This window comes from Mytilus edulis, unplaced genomic scaffold, assembly GCF_963676685.1.
Source record: "Mytilus edulis unplaced genomic scaffold, xbMytEdul2.2 SCAFFOLD_1504, whole genome shotgun sequence".
In the NCBI taxonomy this organism is placed as follows: domain Eukaryota; kingdom Metazoa; phylum Mollusca; class Bivalvia; order Mytilida; family Mytilidae; genus Mytilus; species Mytilus edulis.
The window spans coordinates 1-22,805 of NW_027267845.1; the positions used below are offsets into that span (position 1 = coordinate 1).

Sequence of the window (22,805 nt, forward strand, 5' to 3'; positions counted from 1 at the left end):
AAATAATCATTAAAAAAACGGCCAAGTAATCACATAATCAAAAACCCCATGAGGGCCCTCATTTATAACTATATAATTACAGAAAAGAATACAACAGACATTAACAAAGTTTTCCACTGATTTACAAGCTTCTTTTCAGACTGACAGTTATATAGTTTAAGAGTTCAATATAACTAGAGTTTTATACTTATGTCTTTCAATCTTTGTTTTTGCAGACTGGTAGAGTAGAGTTTAGTGTTCCTAGAGTGTGTGGTCATTCAGGAGCAGTCTTAGACATAAAATGGAGTCCCTTTAGTGATAATATCATAGCATCCTCATCAGAAGACAGCACGGTAAGTAAAATGGAGTCCCTTTAGTGATAATATCATAGCATCCTCATCAGAAGACAGCACGGTAAGTAAAATGGAGTCCCTTTAGTGATAATATCATAGCATCCTCATCAGAAGACAGCACGGTAAGTAAAATGAAGTCCCTTTAGTGATAATATCATAGCATCCTCATCAGAAGACAGCACAGTAAGTAAAATGGAGTCCCTTTAGTGATAATATCATAGCATCCTCATCAGAAGACAGCACGGTAAGTAAAATGGAGTCCCTTTAGTAATAATATCATAGCATCCTCATCAGAAGACAGCACGGTAAGTAAAATGGAGTCCCTTTAGTGATAATATCATAGCATCCTCATCAGAAGACAGCACGGTAAGTAAAATGGAGTCCCTTTAGTGATAATATCATAGCATCCTCATCAGAAGACAGCACGGTAAGTAAAATGGAGTCCCTTTAGTGATAATATCATAGCATCCTCATCAGAAGACAGCACGGTAAGTAAAATGGAGTCCCTTTAGTGATAATATCATAGCATCCTCATCAGAAGACAGCACGGTAAGTAAAATGGAGTCCCTTTAGTGATAATATCATAGCATCCTCATCAGAAGACAGCACGGTAAGTAAAATGGAGTCCCTTTAGTGATAATATCATAGCATCCTCATCAGAAGACAGCACGGTAAGTAAAATGGAGTCCCTTTAGTGATAATATCATAGCATCATCATCAGAAGACAGCACGGTAAGTGCAAATGAACCATCATATCCTCCTTTGTTGAATCTCAATTCGGAAAGTCAGAATATTAAAATGTTTAAATATTATCAATTGAATATGAGTTATTTCCCTTGTTGGTATGTATACTGGTTTATATACTGATCTGCTGAATTGCAGAGAACAATGTTGATAAAGTGGTGGAGGGGGCATTAAGTTTTATCCTTGTCCATCTGTACGCCTGTAGGTCCCAAAGTTGGTTTTCTTTCTATAACATTAGTTTGGCTCAACCAAATGTTATGAAACTTATACACAAGGCTTATTACCACAAAACACAGATCAAGTTTGAAATTGGGTGGTGTCACTATAACTGTTTTAGAGTTTAATGGCCCTTTATAAATGGAGCTGAATTTTTCATTTCCATTCTTTAACTTTAGTTAGTCTCAACCAAATGTTATGAAACTTATACACAATGCTTATAACTACATAATGCAAATCAAGTTTAAATTTGGGCGGCATCACTTTCACCTATCTTTAGTTGTAAAATTGAGAATGGAAATGGTGAATTTGTCAAAGAGACAATATCCGACCAAATGCTCATTATGGTGGTGTCAATTTCACCGTTCTAGAGTTATGCTTGTTTACCAATGGACAATTTTTTGGTTTCTGTTCTGTAACTGAAGTTATCCTCACCAAATGGTATGAAACTTAAGCTTATTACTATAAATTGTTGCTAATATTTCAAACTTAGCGATTTTCAATTTTAAATAATTTGTTTTTACATTATAGGTAAAGATATGGCAAATTCCAGACAACCTTAATAAAAATTTATCAGAATGGCAGGTGGATCTCCACGGCCATCATCGGAGAGTTGGATACATAGAATGGCATCCAACAGCAGAGAATATCATACTAAGTGCTGGCTTTGACCATAAGGTATTATATGATAATACAGTGCATTCATTTAATTTCTTGGAAACCTATTTAAGTGCACTGAGGAAGCTAGCAATTTAGTGGATATTTGATATGGGTGATTTAGCTAAATCTGTTACCATGCCCTTAAAAAAGATGTTCCTTCTCAATATTTAGACTTATCTTACCTCCTATACATTTCTATGAATGTGATTGTTAAAAGTGTCCGCTTGAAGACCGTGTATATTTGATATTAGGTTAGTAGGGAGGCGGGGCTTATATCATACACGGTTAGTAGTGGAGTTACAACCCTTTATATTCCATATTAGGGAGTAGGGAGGTGGTGCTTATTTCATACACCGTTAGTAGTGGTGTTACGTCCCTTTATAAAACAAAACGGAACTGCATGAGAAATAATCTTAAAGGTTTCAACAGAAGAAGAAATTGATGATTAAGATTGAAATAAATTCACTAAACACGTTAAGGCCTAACAATTTGTTATTGTTGGCTAATGTTCTTATAGGACCAATGAAAGTAGTTTCTTAATGCTAACAGTATTGAAGACTGGCTTGCTCATTTTGATAGTTCAAAAGTCTAAATTTTACACCTTAAGATAGTCGGTAAGATAAATTCGTTACATAGTGTGCTAGTGACGTAATACGGTATATATGGGGTCAGTAAATTCCATATGGGGATTCGAGCTTCGCTCTCACCCCATATGGAATTTACTGACCCCATATATACTGTATTAGGTCACTTGCACACTATGTTACTAATATTATACCTAGGAAATGCATGAAAATTAGTATCCATCAAATAATAATGAATCTACAGTACACTCAATGACACTATAAAAAGTAAAATAACAAAATACAGAACACCAAAGAAAACTCAAATTGGAAAGTCCCTTATCAAATGGCAAAAACAAAAGCTCAAACACATCAAACAAATGGATAAACAACTGTCATATTCCTGACTTGGCACAGGCATTTTCTTATGTAGAGAATGTAGGATTAAACCTGGTTTTATGGCTAGCTAAACCTCTCAATGGTAAGACAGTTCCACAAAATTCCATGTGTGAACAAAACCTATATATATATATGCCAGTATCTAATCTGACATATGGCGGGTTATTATAAAGTGTGCACCACATTTTTATGTTATTTTTAATAGAAAGAAAACATATTACAGTCATTTTTTATAATTTTATTCTCAATTCCATTTGAAACCATGAAAAAACATTGATGACGTCATGGTCACATGACAGAATTATGTCTATGAGATGATAAACAAACCACTGTCAGCCAATCAGAAGACACATTACATCCAAAATTAAATTATTGTAAAAGAGGTGCAAAAGATACCAGAGGGACATTCAATCTCATAGATAAAAAATAAAAGTCATAGCTAAAAAATATAAAGACCACAACATAGACAACTAAAGACTAATCAACACAAACTCCACCAAAAAATATATATCACAATGTTTTATCTGATGTGTTAAATGTGATGGATTTTTATTTCAGTGTATATTATGGAATGTTGAACAGGCAGAACCCATCAGTGTCATCTCAGAACATCCGGACAGTATTTATTCCATATCATGGAACACGGACGGTAGCTTGTTCTGTACTACATGTAAAGATAAACAGATCAGAGTTCTCGATCCCAGAACAGGAAGTGTTGCAATGGTAAGAACTTGTAACATTTAATCAATTAAAATTTAAAAAGTTACCATTTTAGCAAGTGTTGGACATGTTTGAAGGGATAATATGCTGATTTTTTTGTTATTAAGGTGGTAGCCAACACCTTCACTAAAATTAATTTGGCTCGTTTAATTTTCATAAAATTTTGACAAAATATTAACTTGCCCTTCAAAAAATTAAAAAAAAAAAAAATTTTAACCACACTTTATTGTGAAATTTTCATTGAGCATATAGCAGTTTGACTTACACCAATTTTGAACATTTAAAAGCTTAATATTTCCTCAACAATAGAATGCCATTAGAATGTTCAGCTAATTTTTACAGATTTTTTTTTTAATTTCCCTGTAGTAATATGTACCATCTTAATATAGGATATGTGCGTATACAACAATGAGACAGTTACTAAAACAATATCTAGCATACAGTTTCTACAAAACACAATAGACATGTGTCTTTACAAATTATCTAGCTCTAAATCGACCCAAGTCTGTTAAACAGAAACAATAAAATATTAGCCATTCAACAGAACTATCAAGGAGAGATCTAGTTGCAATATTTATAGATTATTGTTGGCGATCTTAACAAGATCAGTTTTCTCGCTTGAGCCGGTACGTCGTAAGTGAGAAAAGCAATCAAGTTGAAATGACTAATGATAATCTGTTTATCGCTATTTTACTTGTGACAACGTTATTTATTTCGTTGACAATGGCACGTGCTCCCTTAGTTTTGAGCGATAATTTTTCAAATCTCTCCACTGTGCTGAGAAAAAAATTATCAGTCAGTCAGATTTAATGAAAATTTTGTAAAATAGCGATAAATATTCTATGTCTTGTAAAGCAATAATACAGAAATATGCAACTAAAATTTTTGCAGGACATCTTTAGTAATGGTTGTTGTAAATATATTATTAAATTTCTTTTTTCCAACTACTGTAAATTCAGAAATTATTGCGTGCATTTATTATTGCGATTTTGTCATTTTAGACAGAAATGCGATTTTAATTTTTACGATTTTGAGAAAAATTCTGTTAAATTCATATAAAATATATCAAAATGCGAGTTTAAATTATTGCGGTTACAACTCAGTCGCATTTTTCGCAATAATAAAAACCTCGCATTAATTTCTGAATTTACAGTACATAACAGAAACAGCATTATGGAAAAGGCCGAATTTAATGATTTCATATTTGATGTATACAATGTTGGACTTTTCCTGCAGATAAAAACCTTGTTAAAGAATGAGGGCTATTCCATTAAAATGTATGTGTGTGTGTGGAAAAGGGGGGGGGGGGAGTAGGAAGGGACTTTCAAAATATCCCTACAACCAAGAACAATTTTTAGAAAATATTGCATAATGGTTATAGACTCATACTGAAAAAAGACCTATTGCCCACATTTGATAATGAGACTTTCCTTCCTACCCTCCCACTTGCATTTTAATGGAATAGCCCTAAAATATTCTTTCTTCTTGTAGGAATGTCAAGGCCATGATGGTAACCGATCGTCTAAATCAGTATTTGTAGATAATAATAGAATATTTACATGTGGTATGACAAGATCAAGTAGTAGAGAACTTGCTGTCTGGGATATTGTGAGTATATGATATTCTACTTTGGTAACATGGTGAATAATAGACCCCAAAAAAATCTTCAAATTATCTCCCCTTTATTTCTGAAAATAAACAAAAACAGAAAGTTCACCATGTGAGGAAACCAATGACAAAATTAAACATAAAGGCTTCTAAATGGCAAATTGCTATAATCAACAATCGGATATAAAAAACACAGCACATGATAAATTCTTCAGGGCTTTTCCAGAATTAATTAAATCAGAAGGCACTTATATTAAAATTTCAAACGGATAACAATGTTCATGGGCTTCATGGGTACATTTGAACCAAGAATTCAAATGCTCAAAGAATAACATATTTTCAATAGGCCATGTATACAGAGATTGGAAAAACCACTAAATCAAATACAAAAAGCATGTTTTTAGCAAGCCACGAAAAATTGATACCCACTAAAATAAATGAATCCAATTCTACAGTAATTGGCAAACTGAGGATGCATTATTAATTATAGTTTTCTAATTTTCTTATTTACTTGGGTACAGTTTAAGTTCAATTTTAAATGTCCAACAATATGCAAATTTTCAGTTTGCCTGTATGTAGACTGTGGCAAAAGTAAGTAATAAAAAGTCCATAAAAAATTGTCTTCAGTCGATGAAAATTGATAAAAATTTGTCTTCAGTCGATGAAAATTGATACTAAAGGAATGCAAAGTAGCTGAATCAGAAAAAGTGTACAGTTTTACACACAAAAATTAAACTTTTGTAATTTCATTGACCTGTAAATACAAGTGTGTTTAGAAATATAATTCCAATCCTGTGAATTCAGAAATTATTGTGTGCATTTATTATTGCTATTTTGTCATTTTAATTTTTTTGATATTGAAAAAATCCTGTTTAATTCCTATGTAAAAAAAAATGTGAGTTTAAATTATTGCGATTATGACCCTGTCACATTTTTCTTAATAATTAAAACATCGCATATATTTCTGAATTTACAGTATTAAATTTCAATAAAATAATAATTTTCTGTCTTTTTCAGAGGAAGTTTAGCAAGTCATTATTCAACAACACAATAGACACGTCTAACGGGATTTTGTTACCATATTACGATCGGGACAATAGAGTCATGTATTTAGCAGGCAAAGGCGATAGCAATATACGATATTATGAAATTGACGACCAATCAAATTGTTATTTCCTCAACGCCTTCATGTCTTCCTACCCACAGCGGAGTTTAGGTAAGAAATGTTGAATATACAGATAAGCAAGGATTTGTATAGTAAGAAGGATTGGAATCCTGCGGTTTATCGTAATCTCTTCCGCGGCGAGACTTCGGTACTCGCCACTATTACTACTACTACTACTCGTCACTTACGATATCGGAACGCGATTTTTTTGTACACATGCATCGAGTTGTGTTCTTATTTTTGTCACGTATAGACAATGTTGTAATGGTTAAGGACTTTATTCATTCTTTTAAAATGTAATCATTATTGATTTTCACTCAAGTTTCAATTGACGAAAAAGCATAATTTAACTGTTTTATTTGATGGAAGGTGTATAACGACAGTTGACAGTGTGTTTGTATGTCAATGTATGTTAACTTCTGTAATTTTTTATTTTCAGTCAAAGAAATTAAAAAAAAATCTTTTTCTTGTAAATTATATCATTATAACTATACATGCAAATTTGCATCTTCGGAAACCATCAATCTCGGGAAACAGGTGCAAAACAATTTTTGTGGCAAAAAAGAACTGACCACACACTTCAGGACGAATTACTGCATTGCGTTTTATACATATGTCAGTGGCTAGTCATTATCATAAGTTTGGAACAAGTACTGTTGAAGAGGGAGCCCACTGGTAAACCCTATAAAACTGCCTCTGCATGTTACTGTAGCAGGTTTCAATCATCATAAACATATAGGAATAAAAGAAACGTTAGCCAGTGTGTTATAAATTATCAATGCAAGCAAATTTTTTTAATTGTACTAATAACATTACATCTTTAAATGCACTTTTGTTTCTCATCAGAGCACTTTCATCAATTTGTGCATGAATTAATAGGGCAACTTTATAGTGTCAGCTCTCTGTCATACATGTACGGCCTCTCAAGTAGTCAGTCATGGAATTATTCCTGGTTATGTATAATACAGAAATTAACTTGAAGAGTGACTTGTCATATATCAAAGAAGACTATCTTTTTCTGATTATACATCGGTACACTTTCATATGAGGTACCACTGGTGGATCTAGAAATTTACATAAATGGGGGCCCACTGACTGCTTAAAAAGGGGGGGGGGCTCCAGTCACGCTTCGGTGATTCCCTATATTAAGCAGGTACGTAACAGCAGTTTACATCAAGTATTAAAACAAAAGCAATACTTTTCTGTCTGTAACTTTCATGCTTTCTAGGGCTTTCTAGGTCTAGACCAAGGGTCCGGAAACGGTCATATTTGCCAGTCATGTCCTAAACTGAAACTATAATGTCCTAAACTTTTAATTGGGATTTAGGTCAAATTTTATTTTTCAACCGTAATAATTTCGGTCATTTCGTTGAGATCGACTTTCAAAATCGCCATTTTGAACATATTTTTGTTTGTTATCGACTTCCTGTAATTAAACTGCCACTTCATTATAGTGTTATAATCCTGAGGGCCCTCCTAATAACTATATTAATGCCTCGGGGAGCTATTGGCTAATGATTGCTAATCTCTTTACCTGTGTTTTTAATTCACACCTGGCAATTAATCACAAGCTCCAAACTATTATTATAAAGAAATAAAAATTCCATACCAACTGGCTTCATTATTTAATTACTCAACAGGTCAGACAATTGTCAATTATGATTTAAAATTAAATAAAAACTTGGTTAAATTTCATAGAAAAAAATATTTTTTTACTTCTAACACACGTGCTTTGTTTACTATGTAATACGCATGTTTGAAATTCTCTTCCACAGATTTAGACAATTAATTGTAAATATAAAATAATTTCATCCTAAATAAAGCTAGTGCAACTATTTTAATTAATATGCTTACACTATTAAAGGTAAAATATTAAAAAGCCGATGATTTCCTGTGATTTGGATAAACAAAACTAATCCCGGAAATGAGTCCGGAATTGTTCATTTTAGTATTGTCGCAGTACATCCGGTTTGAATTTTGACTTCAGAATCAAAGGAAACGTAAGCAATAACTGAGAATATTATCGTTTTGAGTCATTAAAATCATTTTATTTATAAACTGTTGCCTTCCCTTAATTGCTCTTGAACGATTTTTGGAAAATGGTAGGACAAATCATGAAGTAAATGCGATGCAACAGTGAAACAAGTTTGTTGATGCTACGAACATGACGATCGAGTATGAGCATACTCAAAATGAGTCTCATGCAGTAATGTGATTTTGACAATCATTTTTTGAAAAGGGGCATCAACTTTTAAGTTGTATGAAAATGACCGAAATTAGGTGAAAAAATATCCGGATCCTTGGTCTAGACTGTAGCGTCTATAGATATTTATCAATAAATGTCTTTGTAAACATAACTAAAATGTTTATTGTGTAACAGAAGATACTTTTTTGTACAATTTTGCCTTGTATTGACTTTATAGCGCACAATTACTAATATACATGTACAACACTGACTTTTGTCTATCAAGGATTGATTGAATAATTGCTTACCGGTACTTCAACATCATTTGATCTTTGGTAAACTGAACTGTCTCAGTCATTCGATTGACAATCATACCACATCTCTTTACTCTTAGGTCTTAACTTCAAATTTGGTATAAAAACTATTTTTACAATAAATGACTTTGTTAACATGTACATGATAACTATAAAATGGTTATTGTCTAACAGAAGATACTTTTTGTACAATTTTGCCTTGTACATGTATTGACTTTATAGCTCACAGTTACGAATATACATGTAAAACAATTTTTATAGATTAAATAATTGCTTACATCAACATCATTTGTTTCTTTGGTGAACTGAGCTGTCTCATTCGATTGGCAATCATACCAGATCCCGCATCTCTTTACTGTTATGTCTTAATTTTAAATTTGGTACAAAAACTATTTTTTTGTGCATCTATTATGTATGGGCTATTGGTTTCATGTGATAATATTTAACGACCTACTATGCTGCATGGGTTTTGTTGATGGTGGTTGACATGCATTCATTAATTCAATCATTGTACATGTAGACTACTAGTTTTTAAAATCTTCATTTGATATTGGATGGATGGTTGTCTTATTTCAATCATATCCCATGTCTCCTTGCTTATTTTACTACACATACATGTACATCGTCAATATACATAGTACACTCAACACCGAGCAGATTTGAAATATTAAATAAATCTGGCATGTAATGGAATTTAAAAAAGATTTTCAATGATTTATTTTTTTTATGCTAAAAATATAGAAATAATACAATTTAACCCAGGTATCACATGATCATCTATCAAGTCACTATCAAAGTTCCCTACACACAAAGCGTAGCTTTCACGTGTTGGTATATATAAGAGATTGAATGTTAATGATCCCATGAAACATTGTTGGTATATCCTCCATAAATGATATTCAGAGGAACATTCTGGTCAAAAGTGGCATTCAGTTGTACCGATACACTTGTATTTCTATTTCTATTTGAAGGCATGCCATATATATATATATAAGTCCACATGATTAGTGCATGAATGGTCAACTGCTGTTAGGTTAGCACACAACTGCTTAGACTTTTTTGGGGACTTGATTCCTTGTGCCTAGACTTTTCTTCTTAGCATTCACCAGTTTGAGCATTTTGGAAAATACTGAAAAAAAAAGGTGTAATATAGTTACATGTGGCAATAATAATATATAAAACTCTAACTGGACTTGACTGAAGTATAGTTATGAGCAGTTCGATCTACAAAAGATAAAGCTCAGGTACATTTGTAATGCACAGGTTTAAAAAAATTATGAAGTCTTGCTATTTTAATTATTTGCTTTGACCCCGTTGCAGGAAAAAATCTTGCAAGGCTATTTTGATTTTTGCTTTGACACCGTTGCAGGAAAACATCTTTCATTGTTTGATTTGAAGTTGTTGCAGGAAAACATTATTTAGCCTAGCAAAATGCCAGATAGAGAAGGGGGTCAATAATAATAACATGCATAATAAAGGCCTAGGGGGGGGGGGGGGGGGGGCAGTGATTTATAATGAAGACAAAAACAGCACTACCTATACATCATTAAAGGCATTAAAGTAGATGAGCCGTGTTGGTATAATATTTTGATGTCAGTAAAAATGTACATTCATTTGTACAGTTGGACACAATGTACTCACAATATCATGATGCTGTTTAACATTGGGCTGAACATTTGAAAAGATTACCATCCATGCATTGTCCCTTTCCACATCGGCAAAGGCAAATCTATAGAGTTTTCTATGGAACATGGCTAGTTAAAATTGATGTAAAACTATTTCAAAACACATGGTTTAACAATTTCACTTCAGTATATTATCAGGAAGGAAGTATCAGATTATTATGACAACTGGATCCCCTCCCAATTTAGACCTGGTAAATTGCGATTCATCTGAGAACCACATTGATTTTTAAAGACAAAAAAGTATCACAATTCCCTTATTTAGCGGTTTGAGATTTCTTCAATACACTTTATCACCAATGTTTTACGTTTGTAAACATGTTTGAACATTAATCTAGGCCAATTGAAAAACTTTATTCATTTTTCCGAAGCCACCCCCATTTTTGCTCCAGAACGCCATTTTTATTGTAATCAACTCAAAAAAAAAGGAAAAAATAGGAAAACTACTGCACCAATCACAACGAAATTTATTCAATACACGAAGAAATCCTATATCTATCAGAAAATATAAATATTTTCACTCATCTCCGTTTTTTGAGGAAGGAGTATAAAAATAGAAAATGATGTTAGGACCGCCCAATAGGCGTGATAGGGTGAGGTCACTTCGGTCAATATGCAAATTCATTCTATGGAGCCGTGTATTCTTTCTGCGATCGTAAAAGTTATTCATAACACCAGAACCATTTTAAACTTCTTATTTCAAGCATAATATTTGATAAATATAGATTGTAGATACTTACATATCGATGTCTATTTGTTTAGGTGATGCAAATGTCAGCCATTAATCAGAGCTGTTTAGCATTTTCCAGATGCATCACGGGTAATCTCACAAAATCTCGCGCCGCAGAAGATATTATACTACAGTCTATGCAAAAGCCCACGAGATTCCAATCCTTCTTACTATACAAATCCTTGAGATAAGTAACTAAATATTATTATATCTCCCTCTATTTTGGGATTATATTGCAATCACCTTGTCTGTTTGTCTTTTCAACAAATATTAGCTTAACAGTTTTTCATATTTTCTCTTTTTAGCTCACCTTGGCCAAAGGGGCAAGTGAACTTTTCTCATCACTTGGCGTCTGTCGTCCGTCGTCCGGTGTCCATAAATTTTTACAAAAATCTTCTCCTCTGAAACTACTAGCCAAATTTAACCGAACTTGGCCACAATCATCATTAGGGTATCTAGTTAAAAAAATGTGTCCGGTGACCCGGCGAACCAACCAAGATGGCCGCCATGGCCTAAAATAGAACAATGGGGTAAAATGTAGATTTTGGCTTATATCTCTGATACCAAAGCATTGAGCAAATCTGACAAGGGGTAAAAATGTTTATCAGGTCAAGATCTATCTGCCTTGAAATTTTCAGATAAATCGGACAATTTATTGTTAGGTTTCTGCCCCTGAATTAGTAATTTTAAGGAAATTTTGCCGTATTGAAATGAATACTATTATAGATAGAGATAAACTGTAAACAACAAAAATGTTCAGCAAAGTAAGATCTACAAATAAGTCAACATGACCAAAATGGTCAGTTGACCCATTAACCCTTTCACCGATTGCTGCCCAGACTGAAGCTACTCTGAGACGATGGCTTCCCTGGCTACTATAACTTAAGTGGGAGATCTTCATAATAAATGTCAATAAAAACTTGTTTGTAGTTATTTATGTATTTATTTCTTTCACTAACACTATGTTCACAGTTTTGTTCATGTTTTGATAATTTTTTCTTCATAAAATATTAAAATTTTCAAATTTTCGGCATTATTGAGGTGAAATTCTCAAAATTCTGCTCCTTGACCCCAAATCGTAATTTTTTAACCCAAAACGGCAAAATTTTGAAAAATTTTATGAGGCTGTACAAATTCCTCACACTGAACGATGTCCATTCCAAGTGTTTTGAACATAAAACGACATTTTATGTCAAAAAAGTATACTAGTTTGGCTTCAATTCTTCCATATTCTTTCAAAAAAAATGTTCCCTCATTTCAAATTCTCGTAAATTCCGTAAATTTCCTCTGATTTTGACACGGTTTTCAACAAGTGGAAGCGACATGTTTACACTTTCATCCGGGTATTCATCAAAGAAAGATAACTCATTTTTGCACTGTTTTGAGCGGGAAATGTAAAAGAGGTATTCCGATCCCGGTAAAACGGGACTCATCTTCAGCTGTCTGAAGCGTGAATCCCGGTAAACCGGGACTCATCGGCGAAAGGGGGAGTTATTGCCCTATTATAGTCAATTTTTAACAATTTTTCCTAAATTTTTGTTATCTTTTACAAAAATCTTCTCTTCTAAAACTACTAAGATGAATTTCCCCATTAGGGTATGTAGTGTAAAAATTGTGTCTGATGACCCCGCCTGCAAACCAAGATGGCCGACATGGCTAATAATAGTACATAGGGTAAAATGGCAGTTTTGGCTTGTATATCTAAACCCAAAGCATTTCGGGCAAATCTTACACAGATAAAATTGTTCATTAGGTCAAGATCTATCTGCTCTTAAATTTTCAGACCATTCAGGCAACCCGTTGTTGGGTTTCTGCCTGAATTGCTAATTTTAAGACAAAAATTCAGCTTTTGGTTATTACCTTGAATATTATTATAGATAGAGATAAACTGTAAAGAGCAATAATGTTCAGCAAAGTAAGACCTACAAATAAGGCAACATGACCAAAATTGTCAATTGACCCCTTAAGGAATTATTGCCCTTTATAATCAATTTTTAACAATTTTTGTAAATTTTGTAAATTTTTTACAAAATAATTTCCACTGAAACTCCAGGCCCAAGTTCATTATAGATAGAGATAATTATAAGCATCAAGAATGTTCAGTAAAGTAAGATCTACCAACAAATCACCATCACCAAAACAGAATTTTGTCATGAATCCATCTGTGTCCTGTGTACAAACATGACAAAGGACACATTCTTGATAAGTATTTTTATCGCAATTGTATAACATATATTTTCGTCACAATTTTTTCGAATTTAATTGTATGTGCACTTTTCTAATCTTTAAAAATATCTACTTCCTACTTGCCAAAATTACTGTCAGAACAGAATGACTTCATATTTGTTCAGCAGCTTATTAGTGATGTGTTGTATTTGTCAGACACCTACCTCCTGTTTTACAATACTTTTACAGCAGATTCCATTGAGTGTGTAGCCAAAGGTAATATCTTTGGTTAGTTTGCTTGTTAGCTGAACCGTGAAGTCATTATTAGGTGAGGTATACTACCCTACTTTCAAAGTAGCATAGTCCAACAGACAGATAGATTGGTTTTCTGTAGGACTAGTCTACTTATAAAGTAGGGTAGTTTACCTAACCTAACAATGACTTCACGGTTCAGCAAACAAGCAAGCTAACCAATGATATTACCTTTGGCTACACACTCAGTGGAATCGGCTGGAACTCTAATTAGGGGTTTGCTTAGAGCAAGTTCTTGTATAGGTTTAATTTTGAAGTTGAAATATGAATAGCATTGTCAAACAATATGTACTATTTTGATCTGAGCGTCACTGATGAGTCTTAATACTCTTATATATGTAGATAAAATGCACGTCTGGTGTATAAATTAATCTGAGCATCACTGATGAGTCTTACTTATGTAGACGAAAACTGTGTGTCTTGCGTATAAATTACAAGCATGGTACCTATGATAACAAATTATATCTTTCCAGGTGTGATGCCAAAGAGAGGCTGTGATACCAGTAGATGTGAAGTAATGCGATTTTATAAACTACACTCAGGCAAGGATGTTATAGAGCCAATATCAATGATAGTCCCAAGAAAGGTAAATTATATACTGTAGATTCATTATTATTCGTTGGATACCAATTTTCGTGGATTTCGTGGGTACAGATAAACCACGAAATTCAATGTTCAATGAATATGCAAGTTTTCCTTAATCCACGAAAATTGGTACCCACGAAAATTAATGAATCCACAGTATAATAAATTTAGAATAGAGAATGGTGTCAGGTGATGACGATAGAGTTATAGAGTTCACACCTGAGTAAAGAGCATAAAACAGTCCAAGGCCATCAATGGGTCTTAAGCACAGGGTAAAAAATCCCACATCCAGAGGCGGACTTCAGCTGGCCAGTAAATGATCATATATACCTGTTCAGCGAAATCGTTGCCATTCTAAACTTTCTTGCACTCATTTATTATTGAAATTGACGAACAACTGACACAAATATGAAATTTATTGATGCAATTTCAGAAAATTCTGCATAAAGATAATGCTATTAAATGCAAGTTTATATATTTCCTAACCTATCCTGCTGCAATTATGGCAATTAAAAATAAATTTAATCACACTACTGTGGATTCATTTATTTTCCTCGGTACCGATTTTCGTGGTTTGAGGAAAATTTGCATATTCGTGGATATTTAATTTCGTGGTGTTAGCAAAGTATACATATATTCCTTTAGAAAATTTGTAATTTGTTGAATATTTAAATTCGTGGTTCCCCTGTACCCACGAAAGCCACGAAAATTGGTATCCAACAAATATTAATGAATCCACAGTATATGGGTAAAACAGACAGATTCAGAATATCTGAAAATAAGAGAAGCAAACATCCCTAAACAATATCATGTCATTCTTATATTGCAAAAGTTGCTTTAAAAATTGCTAACAAAATTGAATAGGTTTATTGTATTTGATATGTAAAAAATTATTTTCGTTTGCAGGTTTCTTCACAGTTCCACAGTGATATTTATCCAAATACATCCAGTATGTTACCTTCATTGACAGCTGATGAATGGATAGCAGGTCAAAACAGGGAACCAGTTATGGTGTCAATGATGGTGAGTTATCTCCCTTAAACCTAAACCCTCACTAACAGCTAATGTATGGATATCGTGTTAAAATAAGTGTTGGTGTCAATGCTTTAGTTAGTTTTCTCGCTTATGATAGATATATGCATATATTAAAACTTACTTAAGTTTGTTTGCTTAAAAGAGTTTTGCAATCCTTGTTATCTTACTAAAAAAATAGTATTTAAAACATAAACATTTTTGTGAAAACAACATTTTGGTAAAAAATAACATTCTTGTGAAAAACAACATTCTTGTGAAAAACAACATTCTTGTGAAAAACAGCATTTTTGTGAAAAACAACATTCTTGTAAAAAACAACATTCATATTTTGGAAGAAAGACATAGATTTGACTTGTCTTCATTTTGAACTTTTTTTACCATTTTTCTCATATTTTACTTTAGTGCTTTGCAATTAAAATTTGCAGATCGTCAGGCATTTTTAGTTAACCTTTATGGATTGTTAAAAAACTTGGACAGAAGCTAATCTTTAAAATCAAGAATTAACATCTGAAGGAACGAAATCGATTTTCAGTAACAAATTCTGTATTTTACTCATTTTTTACCTTCAACATTACACTTTTACACCGACAGCACCATCAATATATGAGACATTTTTTGGTTACTTTTCATGCTCATCATTGGCGGATCCAAAGGGGGGGTTCTGGGGTTGGGACCCCCCTTTTATTTGGCCGATCAATGCATTTGAATGGGAGCATATAGCTGGAACCCCCCCCCCCCCCCTTTACTGTGGGATTGGGAACCCCCCTTTTTTATAAATGGCTGGATCCGCCCCTGCTCATTGTATACTACAACATCATAACAATTTTATAGCGACTCAGTACTAATGAAGATTATGTATCTCACAGTGCTATCAGGTATAACATCAGAATATAACCTCTTGGTGATGTTTTGATTTTTTATTTTAATTAAAAAAATCAATTTATTATTGAAATTTTTTCCAAGCAGTGGGACTTAGCAATTCTATTCTGTTTTTGTTAGTTTTAATACTCATTCTATTTTACTCCCTGTTTTTGTTAATTTTAATACTCATTCTATTTTACTCCCTGATTTTGTTAATTTTAATACTCATTCTATTTTACTCTATGTTATGTATAAGTACATCACGACAATGTATTTTATAGGATGGTCATGTGACCAATTGTCCCAGACGACATCATCAACAGCCTTACAGAATCAACATAATGTAACAAGTGTAGTCTAATCAGGCCCGTAGCCAGAAATTTCCAAGGGGGGGTTCGTTGGACTCATGAACCCGACTTTATCAGTCACAATTTGAACAAAATATTGACTTTAACAGTGATTATTTGATTTCAAGGGGGGGGTCGTCCAAACCCCCCGAACCCCCCTGGCTACGGGTATGCTAATAGTGTATCACACTCAATGCCGTGGGAAAATCTATATACTGTAAATTCAGAAATTATTGCGAAAAATGCTACAGGGTTATAATTGAAAAATTTAATCCCGTATTTTTGAAAATTTTTATCAGTATTAAACAGGATTGATCTCAATATCGTGAAAATTAAAATTGCATTGTGTTCCAAAATGACAAAATCGCAATAATAAATACACGCAATAATTTCTGACTTTACAGTATATTCAAACTTGCTAGAGTTTGGTTGCTTGAAAGATTTTCAATCTTTTTTGGTCTCGTACATTTTCAATAAACTTCAGTGTGTGTATAGTGATAATTATCTGTTTCTTTTCTTAAAACACTACTGTGGATTCATTAACATTTGTTGGATACCAATTTTCGTGGATTTCATGGGAACTGGAGCAATGTGGAGAACCATGAATTACAAATTTTCTAAAGGAATGTATGCAGACTTTTCCAAAACCATGAAAAATTAAAATATCCACAAATTTTCAAGTTTTCCTCAAACCACGAAAATTGATACACACGAAAATAAATGAATCCACAGTAAAAATTAACGATGTATTTTATAGGACGGTCATGTGACTAATTGTCCGAAGACAACATCATCAACTGCCATACAGAATCAACAGAACGATATCATCCATCAGGCTCCGACCATTACAACATATAAAACTGTCAACAAGCAGGGCATGCCTCCAAGAGCCAGTACGATAGATGTGCCACGGAGGACAGACAAACGACCTGCATCATTACAGAACATGAAACGACTCAGTACTAATGAAGATTATGTATCTTACAGTGCTGTCAGGTATAACTTGAGAAACTTGTCTTTTAATGCCCCTGTCGTAGCGAGGGGTCATTAAGTTCTACCCTTGTACGTCTGTCTGGAGGTACGTCCCAAAACTGGTTTCCATTCTCTCACTTCATTGGGCTTAAAAAAAAGCTATAAAATTTATACTCAATGCTTATTACCACTAAATACAGATCAAGTTTGAATTTTGGTTTCCATTTTCTTTCTTTAGTTTGCCTCAACCAAATGTTATGAAACTTATACACATTGTTTATTACCACAAAACCTAGATCAGGCATAGGCGGATCTAGGGGGGGGGGGGAGCCCCCTTTCATGGGAAAAATTTGGTTGATTATATAGGGAATCATTGAAGCATGACTGGAGTCCCCCCCCCCTTAGGTCAGTCAGCGGGCCCCCCCTTAGGAAAAGTTCTGGATCCGCCACTGTCAGGTTTAAATTTTTTATATGCGAGTGTTTGGATAATTGAATATAATTGAAAATTTTCAATCAATACTACAGATCCTTTCAAGGAATCAGTACAAATGAAGATTACTTATCATTCAGTGCTATCAGGTATAACTTCAGAAATGATCTGTTGGTGAAGTTCTGATTATCAATTTGTTCCTTTCAATCTATTATGATTTTTAATTATCGAACATTTTGTTTGCATTTTTCTAAGAAACTTTAAAAAAGAGCTTCCTTAAAATTTGTTATCAGATTCTTTGCTCATCAACTCTCTGTTAACTGAATACTTTAATTTAATATTCAGAGACTTTGGCTAAACTATGAAATTAAATATCCAGGAAATCCAGGAAATTTGGTAGACAAAAAAATACAACACAGTACCGTTGGAGTTATCTTTCTTTGTCCAGAATAGTAGTTAAATCAACTTAAATCATGACTGTATGACATTTAATATTTTATGGTGTATTTAAATGAGTAGTTATTGTTGAAAACTCCATTAGAAATTTGAATTGAGATCATTTTTGGAATAAGGGAAAGGGGGAGGTGAAAAAAAAAATTGGTGGGGTTCAATTTTTCTTATTTCAGATTTCAGAAATGAAAATAGTACCGTTGGATGCATATTCAACTTCCACTGATCTTATTTTAAAATATAAATCAGAAAATGAAAGTATGAGTGCCAATGAGACAACTGTACATCCAAGTCATAATGCATATTAATTCAAAATTACAAAATACACAATACTTGATAGTTGGGGTGTCATTTAAGTGAACAATAGCTCAAAGTTCAAATTGTGTTTAATATCTTTCAGTGAAGCTTCTGAGAACCACACAAATAAAAATGGTATGACTAATGGCCACAAGGAAGAAAAGAAAGTAACAAAGAGAGGCTGGTCCCCTGTTTCACCAACAAAAGATGCAATGACTAATGGATTTACTGGTTCCGAACCTGAGGTGATTTTTTATTTAAATTTGTCCATTGAATTATTTGATAACCTAGGCACATTTATTGTTGTTATTCTGTCTTCCTGTCAAAAATTTACCCACAATGCTTTGCTTTAAATGTACTTTTCACTTTCTTAAATCAAACAGACCTATTTACACTTTTTTTTATTCAAACAGACGTTTTTTGCATTTTAATCAAAAATTTGATGTTACATCACGGTTTGAGGTGGGTTAATATTATACATTTCATAGATTTTGGTTATTTTTTTTAACCCTCATTGCCTTTCTTAAGGATGATAGAACCAAAAATACTATTTGAGATAAAAAAAAAAAAATTGTATCCTGTATTTAATCTCTTTGGCCTGGAAACGCTTAAAGAATCATTTGTTGGAAATATTACGATTTCTGTCAATTTTTAATCACAGAATAATGATAAATTAGGGTAAAATGTGTAGATGAGAAATGGGATCAACAGAGAATTACTAAGACTTGACATATCACATACTTTCATTTTGTGATTTCATCAATTCTATAATTAGAACACTAACATAATTTATGTTAATCAGGTGTCATGTGATCGTAGTAATGTAAGTTGCTATAGTGCTGAAGCTTATTGATAGAAATAATATCTCTTATATAATCGGTAGAATCGTAACAATTAAAATTTTACTAGCTTTTCTATTTATAGCTTCTTCAGTAGGAAATATGAAGATGACCTTTTACCTTTGTCATCTTATCACCAAATATCAATCGAAGTCTTTTTTGTCAATTTATAGCTCTTTCTATCAGAAACATGAAGACGACCTTTAACCTTAGTCATTCTGTCTTCACATTACCAAATATTATATTTCATCCTAGATGATAGCAAACATTAGTTAATCAGTCAAACTTTCTGTCATTCATAGTTTAACTATACTTTTATATCTACAATTAATTTGATGTTAGAATCCTGATGGTTTTATTACTAAAACAAAAATAAATATCCACCTTAAAAAAACATTGTTTTTTTAAAATCCACAAAAATTGGAACCAACGAAAAATAAATGATGCAACAGTATCTTCACACAAAATGATACTGTACAGTAATTTGTTTCCACAGCAGAAAAGGGAGATAACTGAACAATCTAATGTTCAAAAAAGGGAGATAACCACAAAAACTAATGTTGAGAAAAGGGAGATAATCAAACAAACTAAAACTAAGAAAAGAGAGATTGTGGTGAGGCAGTTACCATGTTCTGTTGATTAAATTTTTAGTTGGCAGTTTCCTGTTTGTTGAAGAATTATTCATTTTCAGATTTTTTTCTAAGGGCTGTTCCAAAATTTATCAGGTGGGGAGTTTCAGGGTGCTTAAATTGATGAAACATGAATTTATAATACTGTATTTTCCTATATATTTTTTATGAATTTATTAGTAGAAGTGAGAAAAAAATAATAGGGGGTGGGGCTAAAAAAAGTAAGAAAAAATATATCTTCAGGGTTGGTTTATTTAAAAGTAAAATGATTTTTTTAGGGGGTCTTTAAAAAGGAAAAAGAAATTTTTTTAATGGGGGGGGGGGGGGGGGGTTGTTCTCATCCCCAAAGCATTTTGTTCTGGAACAGCCCTCATTACATTACAAAGTTTATTTATGATCGGTTCTTTTATCAGATTCTACTGAATAATCAGAAATATTGGCAATGTTTTTATTTATTGCATAAATTACTTGGTTTTGACAAAATATTAAAAATAGCATTCTAAATTTTGATGTATCTTTGATATGCAGCATTTTTACTGTATTCGTTATAATTTTTGCTAATTTTCTCTATTGTTCAATAATCATTAATATTAATTATAAATTCAGAAATTATTGCATGCATTTATAATTGAGATTTTGTCATTTCGACAAAAACTGGATTTTAATTTTGTGATGTAGAGAAAAATTTGTTTAATTCATACGGAAAATTTCAAATACAAATTGTGAGTTTAAAATATTGCAATAATTCTGCAACCCTTTTGCATTTTTTTGCAATTATAAAAACATTGCAATAGTTTCTGAATTTACAGTATAGAAGATTGTTATGAAATGAGGTATTGCTTATCATTCACTTTATTTAACCCTGATTTTATATTTATACATGTATATACATATGTGTATTAAACTGAAAAGTGAGCTTTGTATATCTCTGTACATCTAAAAAAAATATATATATTTATAATTTAAAAAAGAATTGATACAGTAATTTACCATTGCTAAATTTCAAAAAAAAATCTTCAAAATTCCTACAAATATTGATGAAAATAAATTAGTTTTATGTTTGTTTTCATATAATTTGGATCTTATTAGTTTTATTGAATTTTTTACTCTATTCACAATTTAAGGGCCAATGCAAGGTTTTATCAAATCTAGATGTCTGCTTGATGTTAAGATATTTTTATGTTTTCTTCTTATTTATTTTTTTAAATTTTTTACAGAGAAAATTCCATAGCCCATTGCCTGCTGTTGGCATATCTCAATAAACTAAAGTTCAGTTATGTCGTCTGTTTGTCTCTCAAATTTTTTATTTTACACAAATTGTAGATAAAAATAGCTCACTTTACAGTACAGCTTCAATGTATATCTTGTCTGCACAATATAAACTAATATATAAAGCTTTGTTCCTGTCGTCTGCTTTTGTAGAAATTTCATGTCAAGAAAGTCTGGTCAACTCCGCCTCCTTCTGCTCTTCCCTGTCAATCACCACTTAATGACGTGGAGGTGGGTATCTCTTCCTCTTTTAGTTCTGTTCAAGCCCAATCTGGTTGAATAACAGACTCTCTGCACATGTTTTGCTCACAAGAATCTGACATTGTTCTGTTTGACCGTCTGCTATGAAGTACACTTTTGAGATCAATAGGTTTTGTTGTTCTGGAGATAGAAATTTCATTGGTTAAAAAGTAAAAGACTGAAATGTCATTGGCTGAAAATTTGAATGATGAAATTTCATTGTTAAAAGAATTGAAAGCTAAAATTTCATTGGCTAATGTAATATCCATCAGAGCAGAACAAGTAGAATAGTGCACTGTCAGATCCTTATAAGTGAAGCTAAGAGACCCAATCTGTAATTCAACCAGATTGTGATCAGGCCAAATGATATGTATTTGTGGTTCTACTTTGTGCCCTAATTTCTTGCTTTCCTGAACCTATTTTTTTTCCCTTTCAATCAATCACCATAATCCAGCACTTTTCTTCACTTTCCGTATGAAAAATCTACCCCAAACTTCTTTGATTGGAACCACTTATAAATATTTTATTTTGCCATAATATTTTGCTGTCATTCTTTTACTTATGTTTTTAATGTTTTCCATATTGATTATGTAAACCCTTATATGTGATAAATGCAATACTATGAAATAGATGAATTTCAGATTTCTAATTTTATTTCCAATTATTTTAAACATTTGATCCAGGAAAACAGCTGTGGTTTTGCCAATCTTTGCATACAGAGCCTATAGAAAGTGTGTAATTCGTTGAACATTTAAATTCATAGTTCTCCTGTACATTCATAGTTCTCCTGTACAAACTAAAAAAATAAAAAATTGGTATCCAACGAATAATAAGGAATCCACAGTATTTTGCATTTGATTTAAAAGAATTATAAGAGAACATGTGTAAAGTAAAAATTGGGTAAATAGTCCAGTCGATTTGTGCAGATTTTTGACAAAATTGCTCAGATTGTGGTAAAAGCATGAAATTTGGCATAGTAGTAGTATATGTCATGGACAACATTTTAAGCTATGGACCCAATCTGAAAATCGAAATTAGCGGAAGAGGCGGCCATT

General features: G+C 32.5%; 1 protein-coding gene across 1 annotated transcript; it reads left to right on the forward strand.

Moving 5' to 3' along the window:
- Positions 1-215: 215 nt before the first annotated feature.
- LOC139506092 (coronin-6-like) lies at positions 216-21,741 on the forward strand (the record flags this gene model as incomplete). The annotated part of the gene is given in 10 exon segments (XM_071295356.1): positions 216-332; positions 1,824-1,970; positions 3,473-3,637; positions 5,126-5,242; positions 6,260-6,458; positions 14,270-14,382; positions 15,288-15,404; positions 17,382-17,620; positions 18,877-19,018; positions 21,664-21,741. Coding segments are annotated over 10 exon segments (1,434 nt in total), but the record flags the coding sequence as incomplete, so codon positions are not given.
- Between the last annotated feature and the right edge of the window lie 1,064 nt (positions 21,742-22,805).